Source organism: Ambystoma mexicanum, chromosome 6p, assembly GCF_040938575.1.
Source record: "Ambystoma mexicanum isolate Mex_15411 chromosome 6p, UKY_AmexF1_1, whole genome shotgun sequence".
Lineage (NCBI taxonomy): Eukaryota > Metazoa > Chordata > Amphibia > Caudata > Ambystomatidae > Ambystoma > Ambystoma mexicanum.
The window spans coordinates 108,203,049-108,220,515 of NC_090935.1; the positions used below are offsets into that span (position 1 = coordinate 108,203,049).

The 17,467-nt window shown below is 43.0% G+C and overlaps 1 protein-coding gene across 5 annotated transcripts in view; it reads right to left on the reverse strand.

Annotated features, from left to right (window-relative positions):
• The window catches only part of LOC138511252 (protein unc-13 homolog B-like), a 2,171,549-nt gene that overhangs the window by 675,690 nt on the left and 1,478,392 nt on the right, over window positions 1-17,467 (reverse strand). For all 5 annotated transcript variants that reach the window (XM_069626798.1, XM_069626797.1, XM_069626799.1 and 2 more), the window contains one exon: window positions 4,467-4,636. In XM_069626798.1, coding sequence (XP_069482899.1) covers window positions 4,467-4,636 — 170 coding nt within the window. The remainder of the gene's footprint in view (window positions 1-4,466; window positions 4,637-17,467) is intronic.

Consider the following 17,467-nt stretch of genomic DNA (forward strand, 5'->3'; position numbering starts at 1 on the left):
ATGAACTCCTGTTGTGATAGGGAACGGATTTCTCTCTGCCAGTTTGTTGCAAGTTCAGCGATATCTTTGAAGCATGTTTAAAGAGCCATTGTACCACTTCTTGTTTGTCCCTTTCTATAGGGGCGGAGTGTCAAGTATCTGGACTATAGCCGTGCAGTAGGTTTTGAGCAGGGCCTCCAGTGAGGATGTCTGGAGTTGAGAAAATTTGCCTTAGCATAAGAGTGTGGTTTGGAAGGAGTAGACGATTGGGATGTTGGCTGGACCGTTCATGGGCTGGATGGTAAGGTGGAGAACTGGCTCTGTACTGTTGGTTAAATGGCATTGGGGCAATGCCAACTAGCGCTGGCGCTTGGCCTGGAACCGGGCTGCAGGGTGAGGTAGCCAAAAACCTCAACAGATTTTGAGTGGGTAGGACAGACTTGTCTTCTAACCTGAATTTTCTCTCCCTTGTGGACATTGGGTGGCTTGTGGAAATTAAGGATTTTGGGTAGGGGGAGGAAGTGTGTCTTGAGGTCATTGGAGGGGCCTACAGACAGGAGGTATAGAAAGGATTTAGCAGTATTTGGGTGCTCATAAACATTCTTGCATTGCTGGAGGTTGGACAAAGGTTAAAGCTAGTGAGCTATTGGGTGTTTTTGTGGCCGATGGATAACATTAGCTGGTTCACATATTTTTACTGAGTACTCAGAGGGGTATGGGGTGATGCAAAGCCCAAAGAGATGGATCCTCTCTCCAGTTCTCAAAGGCTACGATAGACTAAGTCTTTCCTGAAGTATGTTGCAACTAGGGTCAACGATCTTTTGTGCTTCGACAAAGAACAAACCAGGCAGAGCTCATGCAAAGACATGCTCTGTGCTGGCAACTGACTTGCATAAAGCACAGGATGCCCAGAAAGAAACAAAGGGCATGTGGCACACTTGGATTAACAGGCGACACGAAACACCCAGTGAACAAGCCAATCAGAAACCGCTCACATCCGAAATGCCTCCAACAAAGGAAGCGGATACGGTTGTGTCCAGAGAATAAAGAAAAGTAGTGAAAACGGGGAAATTCCAAGTGTCTGGAGGGTATATGTATCCCAAAACAGCCTGCGCCTTCACCCATAAAACGTGTCCCTCACAGGAGAAACCAGAAAACCAATCCAGGTGTAGGATAGTCACCTGCTCCCTAACTGGCCGTTTCTGGGCACACCAAGAGAGTTTCAAGATAAACTATCCACCAACGAGGCCAAGCGTGATGGGATGTATTGATATTGATATTTTATTTCTATTGCGCTCGTACACAAGTGTTTCAGAGCGCGACAAGGCAAGGGAGGGGAACAGGGGAGAACAAAACAGCGATCTTACTAGGCCCAGTGACATTGAAAATGCGCAAGTGGATGGGAGAGGAGGAGGGGAAAAGTGCATGGAAGGGGGGAGAAGTGGAAAGTGCAAAAGAAGAGGAGAAACAGATAAATAACAATAAATAAATAATAAAGGCACCAAACAGTGGTAGTGCAGCCAGGAATTTGCAAGTGCTGGGTTTAAGGCAGCAGACAGGGTAGGTCTGATAAGTGCAGGAAGAAAAAGGGGGGGTTGTATGGATACAGACCCCAGTGCAAGGGGTGGCCCGGAGGCAGTGCGGGAGGGTGGCGGGGTGAGGAGGTACCTGGGCCTGGAGGACAGATTGTGGCCAGGAGCACGGTGCTAAGAGATAACAGATCACCAGGGGAGAGGGGGAGCAAAGGCAGAAGAAAAGAGGAAGGTCTTCATGTAGACCGCTCTGCAATCTATCTAATCGTCCCACCACATGGAGCAGTGGCAAGATCAGCTCTGCGCCAAGATCAAAGGAAATAGACCAGAAGCTGCAAGGACAGGACACAGAAGGAGGGCTAAAGGCGGCCAGCCTGGCCATCATGCCACACACAGCAACGTATCTATAGGATGGGCAATGTCTTCTTAGCGGCCTGTGCCTTGGGACATGGAACAGCACACTTCATGCACAGCACATGAAAGGCCAAGCAAGGGGATAGGAAGGAGCACCACAGGCAGTGCAAGAGCCTGGGAGCAGACATCTTGCACCACCCCTCTGGAATTCCAGTCATCCGGGGAAGGAACGAGGGGAGGGGATGTTTGCAAATGAGGTGTCTGTCACTAGGATGAAGAGAAAGATGTATGTCAACAAGTCAGCTGCTTAATAGCTGCTTGACTGTTTTTATTACTTTAAATGTAGCTGCTTAATAGCTGCTTTATTTCTCATATTACTTTAAATAAATGTAGCTGCTTAATAGCTGCTTTATTTCTTGTATTACTTTAAATGTAGCTGCTTTATTTCTTAGATTACTTTAAATAAATGTAGCTGCTAAATAGCTGCTTGACTTGTTATTGCTTTAAATGTAGCTGCTTAATAACTGCTTTCTTTCTTGTATTACTTTAAATGTGTTTTCCTGCTACCTCATACCCTTTGTTCCTCTCACCAACGTCTACATTGATTTTATGAATTGCAGAGTAGAAAACTATTGTTTTTCAGACAGTATTGGATGTATTTCTGTCAGGTTTCCTTAATTACGGTCATCAGGTTTCCTTTAATTACTGTTAGGTTCCCTTTAATTATTTCCCTTTATTTCTGTGTGGGTTTGGCCTTGACCTTTCTATACAGATTCCTGGCTCTGGCCCAAGGCAAGATGGAGTTTTACAATAGAAGCCTTGATTGGCTAGAGAGAACTGCAGGACAACAATGAACGTTCTAAACTGTCACTCTCGGCCTTTCATCGTCGTAACCTCAGCTGAGAGGACGTGTCTGTAGCTGCTCCTGCTGAAGTCTTGGGCCTAGTGGATTTGAACTTTCAAATCCTGGCAGTCGAGCGGCTACTTATGCGGGGTTGTTCAGGAGAAGAATTCAGGTTCACAGGAGAGTTTCTGGAAGTTCTTTTGGAGAAGAAAAAATTCTTAAGCTAAGTGACTTTTTTTGGATATGTAAATATTTGCTCAGATTCATTAAAAACTTTAGGAGATTGTAAATGAAAATTCAAAATAAGAACTGATGTTACTCTGTTTATAGTTCAACGTTTAATTTTTAAACGCGCGTGAGCAATGTTAGACTGTTACGTGTGATCGTAGCGCGAGTGCGTGAGCGCGCGAGCGTGAGAAAAGGCTGCTACGTGAAAACTACAGCACGTGAATTCATTGCGTGTGTACGCGTGCACGAGAAAAGACTGCTACGTGATTTCTATAGCGCGTGTGTTCCAGCGCGAGTGGTCAAAGCGCGTGTGTTCATTGCGCATGTAGTCATAGCGCGAGTACGCGTGCGCGAGAAAAGACTGCTAAGTGATTTCTCTAGCGCATGTGTTCCAGCGCGAGTGTTCAAAGCGCCTGTGTTCATTGCGCGTGTAGTCATAGCGCGAGTACGCGTGCATGAGAAAAGACTGCTACGTGATTTCTATAGCGCGTGTGTTCCAGCGCGAGTGGTCAAAGCGCGTGTGTTCATTGCGCATGTAGTCATAGCGCGAGTACGCGTGCGCGAGAAAAGACTGCTAAGTGATTTCTCTAGCGCGTGTGTTCCAGCTCGAGTGTTCAAAGCACCTGTGTTCATTGCACGTGCAGTCATTAGCGCGAGCGCGAGAAAAGACAGCTACGTGATTTCTATAGCTCGTGTGTTCATAGCGCGGGTGTTTAAGGCACATGTACGCAAGAGTAAGAAAAGACTGCTACGTGACTTTTTCAGCACATGTTTTCTTAGCGCGTGTGTTCATCAGCGCGTGTTTTTTCTCCGGCGCGTGCTTTCTTCAATGCGTGCGCACGAAAAGGTTTCAACGGACTTTGGAAAAGTTTGCAACTTCTTCAAGAGACTATGAACTCTATTTAGAACAGGATTCATCTAAGTCTTCTTAACTGGAACATTTAACAGTTTATAAGGCAAGAGTCAAGGTTCTTAAGAGTTCACTAATCAAAGGAGTTGCTGTTATTTTCAAGACTTTCAAAGCCACAAGTAAGGTAGAAAGATTTTATCAGCTATTACTCAAATCTTCTCTAAGATCTTAAAAGAGAAGAACCAGGTATGATTCTTTACATTTTAGTTAAGGATATAAAGTTTTCATAATTTAAAGTTAGTAAAGTAATTTGAGGATTCTGTATGTTCTTATGTATTCACTGCAGGTTCCGCATCAGCTAGTCAGAACGTCGCCAGCCTGGTGTTTCTTATGTTATCCACTTCCCCCTTTCCCTTTGGGGTGTAGTAAACAGAGCCGAGAATTATCGGGTTCTGAGGATTACACTTCAGGGGGATTGTCGTGGTTTCAGCAGCTTTCGCGGACACAGGATAGCTCTCAGCCTGACAATTTCCAAGTAGGATGGCCCGTGTAAACTAGATACAAACAATGCACTCGATGCACTTGAAAGGGAAAGCAGCAGGAGTGACTGGTATGTGACAGCAATGCACGGCGAAACATGCCAAGCTCATGGAAAGCAGAGGAAAGATGTGGGACTCACCCAGGTTATACCACACGTCCATCTCTCCGCTCAGGGTGCGAACCTCGATGATGGTCTGTCCCAAGAAGTCGTCCGATTCGCGTTTGAGTCGCTGCTTGACACGCGACTTGATGTCATCGTCCTCATCCCAGACTCGCACTTTTATCCGGTCCGAGGAGTTGTGGCACTCACTAAAATGAGCAAGATTTGGGAGATTTAGAAGATATCTTCTCACTACAAAAGGCTATGATTCAAATATGTTATGTGGTCAGTGGCAATGGCCCCACATTGTGCTTCTGTGACATCAAACTGAGACGGCATTTGCATCAATGTAAAGTGGTGGGAGCAGACCAAAAGACTACCAAGAAGAGCAATTGTGCAATAGTAATCGATGCTCAAATAAAGAGCCGAGAGCACATTATTAATGAATGCACTTCCTGGAAAAAAAGAATTCATACCAAAACAGTTCTGTAAAGCTACAGGAGGTGGAACGGCCACTAAAGGCGCATGAGCAATACAGCTAGACATTATCCACCACTGGTAACTGTTCCACCGTCCCTGGGCCACAATGCTGATCTCTTCTGCCTAAAGGAGGATCACAAAACTTCACATGACCTTCACACTCTCCCCTAACGGTAGAGAGAGGGATTACCCTTTCTCCAACACACACACACACACACACACACACACACACACACTCACTCACACACACACACACACTGATCTCCCACTTGCGGCCAAGGTCACTTCCAGCTAGACCGAAGTTGGGAGCAAGTCGCAAAACAGTGGTAGAGTTATTTCTTCTTAAAGTGTTTTCTCCTTTCTCTCCACACATACGCCAAACATTGTTACGTGTCATACTTAGAAACAATAACACTGTTTAGTACCAATAACAGCTACTTGGGGCCAATCAACAACAAAATACAACCTGCGGGAACCCTAGCACACAATCACTGCCAACAGTGGGCACCCATGGTATCACATCACCCAAATCCAATAGTAACTAGCAACTAACCCTCCAGCCTTTCACCATAACCAACACATTCCTCTGCACCGCTAGAAGACCGACAGATGCCATTGCCCACAACCACACAGCACATGGCATGCATGAAACCAACTGGCAGACTACAAGGACTCATTTGATACCAAACATGCCATCTCATGGGCATGCGAAGGCCAGGTCTGGCTGGGCATTGTGCCCACAAGAATATCTACCTTGGCAGCTCATCAACATGCTGAGCTCAACAACCTTTGCAAATGTGCACATCAACACAGCAGCAACCATGAGCGCCTGGAAACACGTGTGTACAGGTGCGTTATAAATGAGTCATATCGTATATATCATATATCATGTTCTACCCTCTCTACTTTTATCTTCTGCTAATCAACTCCAAGGAAAACCATCTCTTGCCAGTCCCGGCGTGGCACCAATAGGCACTGAAGCAGCAGAGTCTCTGCCCTCTACCTTGGCTAACAGGCCCTCCCCCCTGTGATGATCTTGCCCCAATCCCCCCTGAAATTGATATAGTTGGTGGTAGTTTCTATACCTTAGTTCTGGTAAATACAAATCACAAATGACGTACAAACTGCACCAATGCATGCTATGTGTTGTGGCAATGAAGTGTGTTCATTACTTCTGACTTTACATGTTTCCTCTCCTCAAGAGTTGCTATTCCCTTTCTACATTGTTATCAGGTAGTGCAAATAAACAAAACATGCATGCATGCTAGCTGCCTGGTCAGACAGGAGGGGCAAATGAACTAGATCATCCAGTCATCAAGGTATGGTAGCTCCTGCTCCCAAAATAGGAACCTAGTATATGTGACGTCACATCCACTGCCAAGTTCGAGAAGCTTTTTGTGTTCCTGGTACATTTTATTCTCAAATTTCTTTCCCTGGATTTGATCAAACTGATATTTCCAAATGGATCTCTTGCGAGGAAGAGAAGCTCGTCTTATTAAGATCTAACTAGATAATGGAGTTTGGGGTCACTTGGACCAACACCCCTTTATGTTTCACACATAATGATCACTTGGAGGACCTTGCAATCTACCAGAATTTCATTTCAAATTGTCACCTAGATTACACATAACATCCCTTGATAATATTAATAATAGAAAAATCCAAAAAGGATTTCAAAACCTTTCTTTTTAATAGGAACCCCGATTGAACTGTCCTTTTCTTCTTTGCCCCCGCAATTTGTGATTGATGGTTTTTTATGTTGTGTGTTTTCTGGTCCTGGCTCCCCGAGACCGTAGGACGTGCAGCGCCTACATAAACATTTTTATGTAAATAAATATGGTCTAATTAACGTGAACAATCCAGAGGTATACAACCTGTGGCTCCTCAGGTGTTTTGGACTACAACCTCCATGATGCCTCACTGCTATGCTGGCTAGGACTGATGAGAGTTGCTGTACAAGACATCTCGAGCGACAAAGGTGGCAGACCCCTTGAAATAGGCATCATTTAGAAACATTAGGCGCTTTCACGTTGTAAATAAGCTATTCAGAATGCTGCTAGATGGAACTAGTTGTGGCTCTATTATAAGAGAAACACAATTCTGTTTGCGCCCATTCTAGATTTTGCGAGTAAGGTTTTGACTGATGTGTTTGCCTAACAATACCATAGCAATGTGTTTTTTGGAAACTAAATTCACAAGGAGTTTTCCTTTCAGAAAGCGCTGGGGCAGCCTCTGAAGGGAGCCCTGATCCAACAATGTCTCTGACTTTGCAGGTTCTCTGAAAAGAGAGGACACCATTGGCAGGGGCAGTTATCATAAGCTAAACTAAAGAGGTGATGGCTGGAAGGTTTCAAACGAATCCTAACCTCTGGCATTGCTCTGGGCAACCCTCCAGACAATCGTTCTTCAGCCTGCCAGGCCATTACAGAAGGGGAAAGAACATATGCAAATCGGGCTTGGTCCCACCCCAGAGGTTTAAGATTCATTCTAAACTTTACAGTCATCACCTCTTTGTTTTGCTTTGTCACCCCGAGTGGGACGGGTATGCCCAATATAAGTCGCGAGTCTGCTGGGCTTAGAAACCCAACAAACCTGGTTCTACGTCACTTCATCGCCTGCTTTTACATCGCCAGGCTTTTAAACGTGCACATTCCATCAAATGTGCTGATCTTTTTTTTGGGGGGGGGGCCAAACCCCCCACCCACACTTATTTTTTACTATTGCCCACCCACCCAAACCCTTATTTGCCCTTTCCCAACCCCCCTTAAAAAAAACGATGACCACATTCGATGGAATGTGTACGTTTAAAAGCCTGGTGATGTAAAATCAGGCGATGAAAGGACGTCGTACCGCAAACCTCACTAATGACGTCCAATGAGGCCGAAACATGTCTGGGGATGCTTGTGGTATCGTGCAGAAGCGATGTGCCCTAGCAGTTCCAACTGGACTGGCTCTTTGGGGGTGTGGCCAAGCCTGATTTGCATATGATATTTCCCCTTTGTGCCCCGAGCAATTGCCAGAGGTTTAAGATTAATTCTAAACCTTCCAGCCATCACCTCATTGTTTTGGGTTATACACAAGTTAGCCAGTGGATTCAGTTGAATAATTCACAGAAACTAGAGGCCTTGGGTTTTTCTTCAAGATCTCATAGTTTGGCTTCCTTTTTATCCTGTTACTGCGTAAGATCTAGCTGTGTAGAAGTATTTAGTGTTTTCACTTTTTATAGAATTGGCTCATGTATGTGGCATTTATACACTCCCACAATTCTGGGGTATAATATTTATAAATGTATCTTTAACAATAATTTGACTTCAACCAACTTGGTCTCCAGCTTTTCACCATGGAGATCAATACAATAGAGGTACAGCAAATCCAGAAATCAAGTAATCTATCAAACAAATTTCACAGCTTATGTGAATCTCATAAATCCACAAAGGATTCACTTTCAATTCAAACAGTCTAATAACAGTAGATCTGGCGTGGTGCTAATGTGTACGATTGTGCGCCTACTGTAGTAGGAAGGTTCCAAGAAACCATCCGAAAATATTGTTCTCAACATTTTAAAATGGCACTTCACTGTGTATCATGTTTTGTCCACACCTTGAAGCTTGAATGTGGGGTCCAACTACAATTGTATTAGTGCCGCAAATCTAAAAATACTAGGTAACTCGTAGCTGGCTCATTTATTGCTGAACTTAAACATGTACAGAAAGGTTTCACAAAGTGATCCAGGGACAAATAAGACACTTTACAAAAATACAGGCCTCCTGGGAAAGTGAAAATTAAAGTCAGAATAAAAGTTAATAGCTTTTTTTTATTTTTATTTTTTATTATATGTTTATATTGCGCTGCAGCCCGCAGGCATCAGAGCGCATTACATTAAGACAGGCTGGGATGTAGGAGACAGGACATGGCGAGGGCCACATAAAACAAAACATAAAGAAGAGATGTTGGGTTCACTGAAGTAACTTAGTATATTCCTTATACTCTTGGAATCAAAAAACAATTTCAATTAATTGTCGGTTGCCCCTACTGGAAATTTGCAACATTACCTCACTACTAAGCATTTCAAGAAGTAGGTGGGTGCTGCTTAAGAACTTACGCTATCAATGCCAGAAAGAGAAGTTAATGATTCAGTGTGGTAGGTCCAAACTAAATTTCATGAACTTCCAAATCATTCATTATTTGCACTAAGGGCACAAGGGTAGAATGGCAAACCATGGTACCACATGGTCTTTCCCTGGATAATATACAAGTCATTTTTATAATTATTCAAGTTCTCCATACCTACAGATTGCCTACAGTGACATGATTCACTTATAGCATCAAACTGCATCCATACACCCTATTTCACACATGTAACAATCCACAGAATCAGATTCACCCACCTGCTCAGTTACCGCTGTACATACATTTGCACTCATATCAAATATCAATCACCTTCATCCCACCCATTTCATTATCCAACCAATCCCAAGCACCCAACCATCCAATCGCACCAATTCCATACATTTAGCAGGTCCCTCAAGCACAGGCATTCCTCCAATCACACACATCCATCTTTCAACCAATCCCCACAAATGCACCCAAACAATCGCCTTGTTTATCTTCAAAATCATCACAGACATCCATCCATCCGCAAACAAACACCCATGAAAAGCCAGGCCTATTGCATTTGCCAATACTTGTCATTGATATTTTTCCTTTAAAGATTTGACATCTCATCTTTCCTGGCTTCACTCCATTACCCCCTCACCCCATTTTGAGTCACATTCTTTTTAAAGTAGCTTGTAAAATCTGCAGAGCTATTCATTTCAGAAAACCTACGTACACGGCAGAAACATTGTGTTCTCTAGTGTTGTGTGCAGCAACGTAATAACTGAAAACGCCCAAAAATACTGGAAACTGGGTTTCCTTTAGTTTGTTCCTATAGCTTAATCCATCCCTGCTCTCTTTTCTGTGCTCGGAAATGTAGTATTAACTACGTCCTCGCAGCTATACCCCCCTCAACGCCATCTCCTTTTCCCTTGGATATACGACTGTTGAAAATTCATGTCTACAGCCTCACAACGTCATCTGGAGGCTGCCCCAATGAGTATATCTTGTCATGGTTGGAAATTCAGTTTTAATGGACAGGTGCTGGGTGTTGGCATTAGCCAGTAGGCAGGAGCTACCAGTAAGGAAACAGAGAGCGAGTACCATGCGCACTGCAAATCTAACTTCGACACGGGAACAATGTACCCATCCTGTGCGGTCCATTATGCTTTAGATGTGTCCTAATTCTTATTTACATGATCTCACTTTAAGACTCTGTGACTTCTTAAGGCCTTCTGTGACAGTGTTCAGTGTGCTCTCGCATTCCAAGCCTCCCTAACATAGAGATGAATACCGCTGCCATTCTCTGTGCCAAGGAATGTACAGTATTTGACAGCTGGAGCAAGAGGCCTGCTTTTCCTGGAAGCAGCACATGGCAGACACTACTTGCAAGAGGCTTTGCCTGCGAACTGCAAGGCGTGGTCACGCATGGATTCAGGCACTAGAAAAAAAGGGGTTTCAACTCTCTTCATAGTGTTATTGGAAGAGAAGATCAAAGTAATGCAAAAAACATTAAGTAGGCCTTAGTTGTCCTAAACCAAATCATTAGAAGACAACACAATCTTTAAACCCTCTGCACTATAGATCTGGGGGCAAATCTAGCTGCAAAGCCTATCGACATTTGGGATATTGCCCGACATGCGGTTCAGTATTTGCAGAATAGGACATCATTTGTCTCAGTGAGCGGCCTCTGGCATATTCATTTCCTCCCCCCCCATTGCCAATGGCCCTATAAACCAACTAACTGCACCTCTCCACGGTATGAGGTGAGACCACAACCACATTGCCCATATGTATATCCACGGGCCTAGAATTGGTGACGTGCAGTGTGCACAGTGACAAGGACAACTGAACATAGTTCCAAACCCCTCCGTCAAATATGTGGGTTGCAGAGACCGGTCATTAAACACTAACAAATCTCGTCATGTGTGTGGGCAGGCAGACTAAAAGTCTACCCCACATTTTTGGATCTGGACATCAACTCGACTGGGTGGATAAATGTACCTATTTAGGAGTGACTTTTAATGGTAGAGCAAACTGGTCCTATCAGATCTCTGAGACAACGCAGAAATGTACCTAGGCATGTAGAGCGTTATATAGATTTGGACTAGAGATGGGCGGACTAACCATTAATCCAATACTTTACATTTACCGGGCCAAACCTGTTGCGTCAATGGTTCATGGAGCAGAAGTGTGGAGTCTGTACCCGATGCAATCGATTCAGGTTAAAGAAATAAAAGATTATTTCGGAATGTTTTAGGGGCCCAAAGTGGACCGCAACCTATCTGCTCCTTTAAGAATTAAGAGCCAATTACATAAATAATCTTATGAATTCAAAACTCCTGCTATTCTGGATTAGATTATGGTTGCAAACTGTGAGAAACCAGAAGCTGTCTCACCCACTAGTCCCCGTGGCTCTGTCATCCAGGTAGCCAGGACACAGCCATTGCTTTTGGATCCAGTTCCCTTAGGGTGGACCAGAGCGGGAGGATAATAATAATTATTTAGCATTTATATAGCGCTACGAACCCTCAGGCATCTGAGCACTGCTTATTATTCCCCACGGTGTGTGGTGATCATTTATCGACCTCGGAAGTACGAAAGGCTGAGTTTGGCGCTGCCGGGATTCGAACCTGCGTCAGCAGGTTCTGCACAGATGTCAAAGCGAGCACTCTACTCAATGTGCTATCGGACCGGTTTGGTGAGGGGTCTTCGGGAAATAGGACGCTGGAAATACCTTTTCCCCATCCTACCATGTAAGATAGTCAGGAATTCGTACCCCCCCCCCGTACAACACAAACACTTTCTCGTGACACAAGCAGTATACCTGACATGTCCTGATACAATGGTCAGGCAATTACTGACCATTACACACACCTGACTTCCATTACACCTCCCCACACGGATAAAAGGCAGAGCACAAGAGCACACTTGGAGCCAGGCAAAGCACATGAGGATACAGCAGTCTCAAGATGGCAGTTTAACAAGAGGAGAAAGATGGCCAAACAGAAGGGTTTGCAAAGAGGGACGTTCCCTTGACCTTTTCAACAAGGAACAGTTACTTTCATGAAATCTTGAGAATAGAAAGCACAAGACCAGGAAACCCAGGTGAAGAATCCTGTATTGTGTGTCAGAGGTACTCGGGGCTCTTCCTGCATCGATAATCAAGGCTGGGGGAATCGCCAGCTTCCGTGGTACTGTTCTTGGCTCCAACAACAAAGCAGAGTCAGTGAAATCAACACAGCTGGTGAATTGGGGAGACCGATACAGGAGCGGTCTGTGTTGATGCCAAGGTTGCAAGCGGCAAAATTGTATGAGCGCTGAAACCAACATTGTTTGAAACGCATTTGATAACCAATATGAGTGAAGTTGAACGGCAGATGAGTGATTGAACATTGAAACCAAGATACAATACCTTTGACAGAGTGGTCTGGCACCGTGTCGGTGCTCAATTGACGGTCTCTGTAGAGTATCCAGATGAGAGTTCACAAAAGGAAAGAGTGGCAAAGGATTGTGAATTGAAGTGGTCCTGCAACGGGTCAAGCAAAATCCTGCGCACAGTTGAAAATCTTCTGTTTTGATAAAGAAAGTTGGTCTGAGCCTGGCAGAGGGAGATCAATTGAAAGCTTTGGATTAAAGCAAGTGTGTGTTATTGGACCGAGCCCGCCGAAGGGAGATGGATTGAAGATTTCATGTCAAAGTGTATCTGAGCCCGGCGGAGGGGGATTCAAGGTGGATAGTAAAACACTTAAGATTGTGTATAAGAAAAATAGAAAAAAGGAAAGGAACTTTGTTTGCTGCATCAGGCCGTCTGCAAGAGGAGACTTTGAATGGCAGAGAGATTTTGCCAGAGAAGGCCATGATGTTGAAGTTTTGAACTGCACCCTTGTGCTAGAGAAGCCAGAGACTGTGCTTAGCTCGAATGTGCCGCCTTGTGTCGTGCTAAGAACGCTGGAAGGGAAGCCTACGGCTTGACTATCCTGACATAGGATTTCTTGAACACTTTTTCTTTGACATAACATTGTTTCCCACACTATTAGTATTTAAAGGTAAGGATAGGCAATAGGGTTATTAGTATAGGCCCTTTAATTTTGACAAGACACCATTAGGACTGTGTTATTATTTGATGGTCGTAGCTTGCCCCCATCTTTAGATAGGAATAGATGGGCATTTTTCAAGCCCTTATTGAAGTACAGTAAACACCCTTGAAATGTTGTCACTTGCGTTTGTCTTACTGTTGATACCATGCCTTCCTTACAAACCTGTACAACATTTAACACACACCATCCTTCGGGTCCTGAAATCCTCAGATATCCGTAGGAATATTACCTGGTTTAACACCCTGGAAAAAGCATTTGCGAGTCTCGAGTTGTCAGATCTTTATGCTGTTCCGGCTAGAGTTTCTAGAGATGTTGCCATATTGGAGTGGCAAAAATATATGGAGCACAGGAGGGATTTGCATGGCTGTCTCGAGAGAAAAAAATCAGTCTGTCCTCAGGTACCAAGATTATGACTGCAGTGGGAAAAAAGTGGAGTATATTTGCTGGTTCCATTGTAAACGAAACAAGAGTGTTTTGGTAGATAGTAGTGATCTGAGGACAAGCCATTTGATGTTGTTAGTCAGGGGCCACAATGGCAAGAATTGTATGGGCTCGGAATCGAATATTCGATGCCCATGCAATTTCATCTTATCTCAAGAGTTGGTTCATTTTATGCTTTTTTGTCCTTTTTAATACTAATTCTAAGGAAGTCAAACTGTAGCACAACAAAAGAAGTAATTAGATACATGCTCTCATTGCCATTAATGTGTATATATTTTTAAAGGCTACATTACAGCTGATTGCGGACAATCTGCTCAAATGATTGTGGCTGTAATGTCTCAAATTGTATGGCTTTTACGAAATCCATGTGCTTCGAAATAAAGATATATACCTTTGTAATATTGCCCGACCTGCGATGCACTATATAGGATTGACCTCTGAGGCAGAGAGGAAACACACACGTAACCTTGACATATATCGACTCAACATGCACTTTTTTATAAATACTTCTTTCAAATAAACACATTTTTCCTATGTAGGCCCAAGTATGGCAATTATGCAGAGGAGTGTTGGCGGTCACGGGTGATGCGATCGGCGGGAGACGTTTAATTGAGCAGTTTGAAAGTCCATTTGGGTGAGGAGGGGATGAGAGGGCCACATGTATGACTGCTAAATAAAGTCGGGGCAACAAATGCTGGCATTGAACAGTTTCACAGTAGTCATGAAAGAGAATTTGGCAAAGGAGAAAAACAACACACAGTACTATACAACCCCCCGATTCTCCCTTTTCAAACTCCTCTTATGCCCAAACTATAGAAAATGTACTGGTCTATAACCTGAGAAGAGATGGGAAAGTCACACCATCACACCCTACAGCACAGTAGTTAGAAGATGGCATCTCTTTATCTTTTACGGGAAATGCCTTTCTATTTTGGAATGTAAGGGTTGCTTTGGAGAAGGTTATGTGAAGATTTTAGGAGTAAAACAAGAAAAAAAATACAAAATAACAGGTGTCTGTCAAGCATCTGTAAAAAAACCAAAAAAAAGGCTCTTTTCAGAGCCAACTTCAAAGGGGAAATGGGGCACACTATTTAAATTTACATTAACCACGCTCAGATTCTCGATATGTCAGCGGACATCAAAATCACTACGTGGGGGGTTCAGTATGTTCTATGTTACATGTATATGAAGTCAGGGATATTATGGTTAAGTTGTGCTACTAAAAACCTATGAAATTTAGTGAAAAAACTTTTTTAAAGGGACGTTATGGTTCAAAGTAAAACCGAAAAACCCCTGAAGTTATGCAGTTATGGTAAGATAAGCAACCATAACTCACGCCACCGTGCACTGCTAACACTAACACCCAGGACATCAAAGATGACATCACAAATGTCATTGATGACATCACTGATGACATCACATGGCTGGCTCTGGCTTTTTTTCCTTTACTTACATATCTAGGCCATATAGTTTTCTTCAGTAGCAGTCAGGAAGTAAAAATTGAAAAGGTACTATATTTGTAGACTTAGGGTCAAGTCATATCATATGAAACATATATAGCGGAAGACACAGGCTTGAAAGAGAGCAATCCTTTCTGTGCATGAAGATAATCATTAGGGTTATCAGCATTTTCTCATAGTTTTATTTTTATTGCTCTACCTTCCCTGTATATGCTCATATTTGTATACATTATACTCACTCTCCTTTCCTTTGGGTGCAGTCACATCATGTGATACACATACATATGGTAAGTAGCAGCTTTGAAACAGAGCAATAGTTTCTCTGCATAAAGACAATCAGTTAGGTTATGAACTCTTTCTGCTACTACTTCTGCTTTTTTGTTTACTTCACTGTCCCTGTATATACTCATATTTGTATGTGTTGTTGTCTCTTTGTGTTTTGTCTGTAATAATTATGTATTAAGTGGGTTTTATTATCTACTTATTACATGTTTCACAGTATGCAAAACTCTAATAAGAAAGCAGTTATCATGTCACTATTCAACATGGCAAGATTATGAATATGGCACCTTCATCATGTACGCTGCACACACTGCCTAAGTTTCTGCATGAGTAGCTTAGTATACTGGATAGAACTTCATAATAGAATGCTATTTATATCAATGCATTGCTTAATGCACTAATTAGCTCATGATATTTATCCCAATGATCCTTGACAGTTTTTGGTCAACATTATAAGAATCCCTTGTACAGAGTTTTCATGAAAAGTAAATGCACATGTGATGTCATCAGTGATGTCATCAATGACATTTGTGATGTCATCTTTGATGTCCTGGGTGTTAGTCTTAGCAGTGCACGATGGTGGCGCGAGTTATGGTTGCTTAGCTTACCATAACTGGCGAATTTCAGGGGTTTTTCGGCTTTACTTGGAACCATAACGTCCCTTAAACTTTTTTTATTAGCACGCAAACAATATACAAAGATGTAGTGTACACAGCAAGTTCTCACAGATGGCTTTACACAGAATGTTGCAAAGTAAGCATTTATGCTCGTTCACAGTGAAGGTCTGCTGCTTCCATTTTTTTCTCGCGGCCCGGAGAGGCCCACGACTCCCAGTATAAGGTTCTATTTTTTTTTACCTTGACAGACAGAGATTGTGCTGAAAGACTTCTTTTGAAGAAGTGTAGCAAAAATGTAAGACACGATAAAGATGAAATTTCTGAAACGAAACCCCTTTTGTATATTATATCACTTTGAGAAAGATCGCTGGCACACGCGGAGTCGTATTTTGGGACTGCACTACACTTGGACAATGGAAAATGCAATTATAATGTAAGTAACCCTTTAGATTATTTTATACCGGAATATAATAACAATAGCGTGGCATTAAAGCCCGGTCAAGTTGTACTTGTTCGTTCAATGTGGCATATTGTTTTCTACCGCGCACTATCACCGCCGAATTGATCCCCCTGTCGTTTAGAGGGCTCTGAAAAAGGCAGACGACACAGGGTGGGTTAAAAGAAATAATTTAACCAGTCTGTAGCCGGTCAAACGCTCTACTCGCTTTGCCACTTCACTGTAGCCGGTCAAGTGGCACAGCGAGTAGAGCGCTCGCTTTGACTCCGTGGTCGATAAATGAGCACCACACACCGCGGGTAATAATAAGCAGCGCTGAGATACCTGAAGGTTCTTAGCGCTATATAAATGCGAAAATATTATTTTATTATTAACATACTCCGTTGCACTATCTTCACTAGCAAATAGTTTCACGCCCTAATAAATAAAATGAATATTTTTAATAAAGATCGGCTGGTGAGACTAATTTAAGTTTTTTTAAAACAGGTATGTTGCCCCATTTTGCCAATTTTACGATTTTCAGACTCCAGCGGATGGATTATTCAACTGCCAGGTGCAGCTCCATGAAAGCAACTTCATGACCCTCACCATTTTATGGGGCAATCGCCAAGGACCCTTACGCAGTACTAGCGGCCAGAAGCAACATACCAACCATTATGGTGGTCTAATGACTCGTTGTAGAAGCAACCTTCCAATTATCAGTGCGACCATTTACTGCTTTTATCATAAAACAACAGCCTAACTACCGCAAAGAAACAGCGCGTGGCTCAAAATAAACTTTTTCTGATCGACAGCACAGACAATTGCAAATCGCTGAATATTCACTAAACATTTCATGTGAAATAAATATACTTTACCAAATGTACAATCCTGCTGTTTACTTTTAAACCACAGTTTCATATTCCGAATTGTGGCGCACTGTGTTCTAAGCTGATCTAACACCCTCTGTACCGCAAAGGAACATCGCGTGGCTCAACATGAACTTTTGCGGATCGACAACAAAGACAAATGCAAATCGCTGAATATTCTCTAAACATTTCATGTGAAATAAATGTACTTTACAAAATTTACAATCTTGCTGTTTGCTTTTAAATCACAGTTTCATATT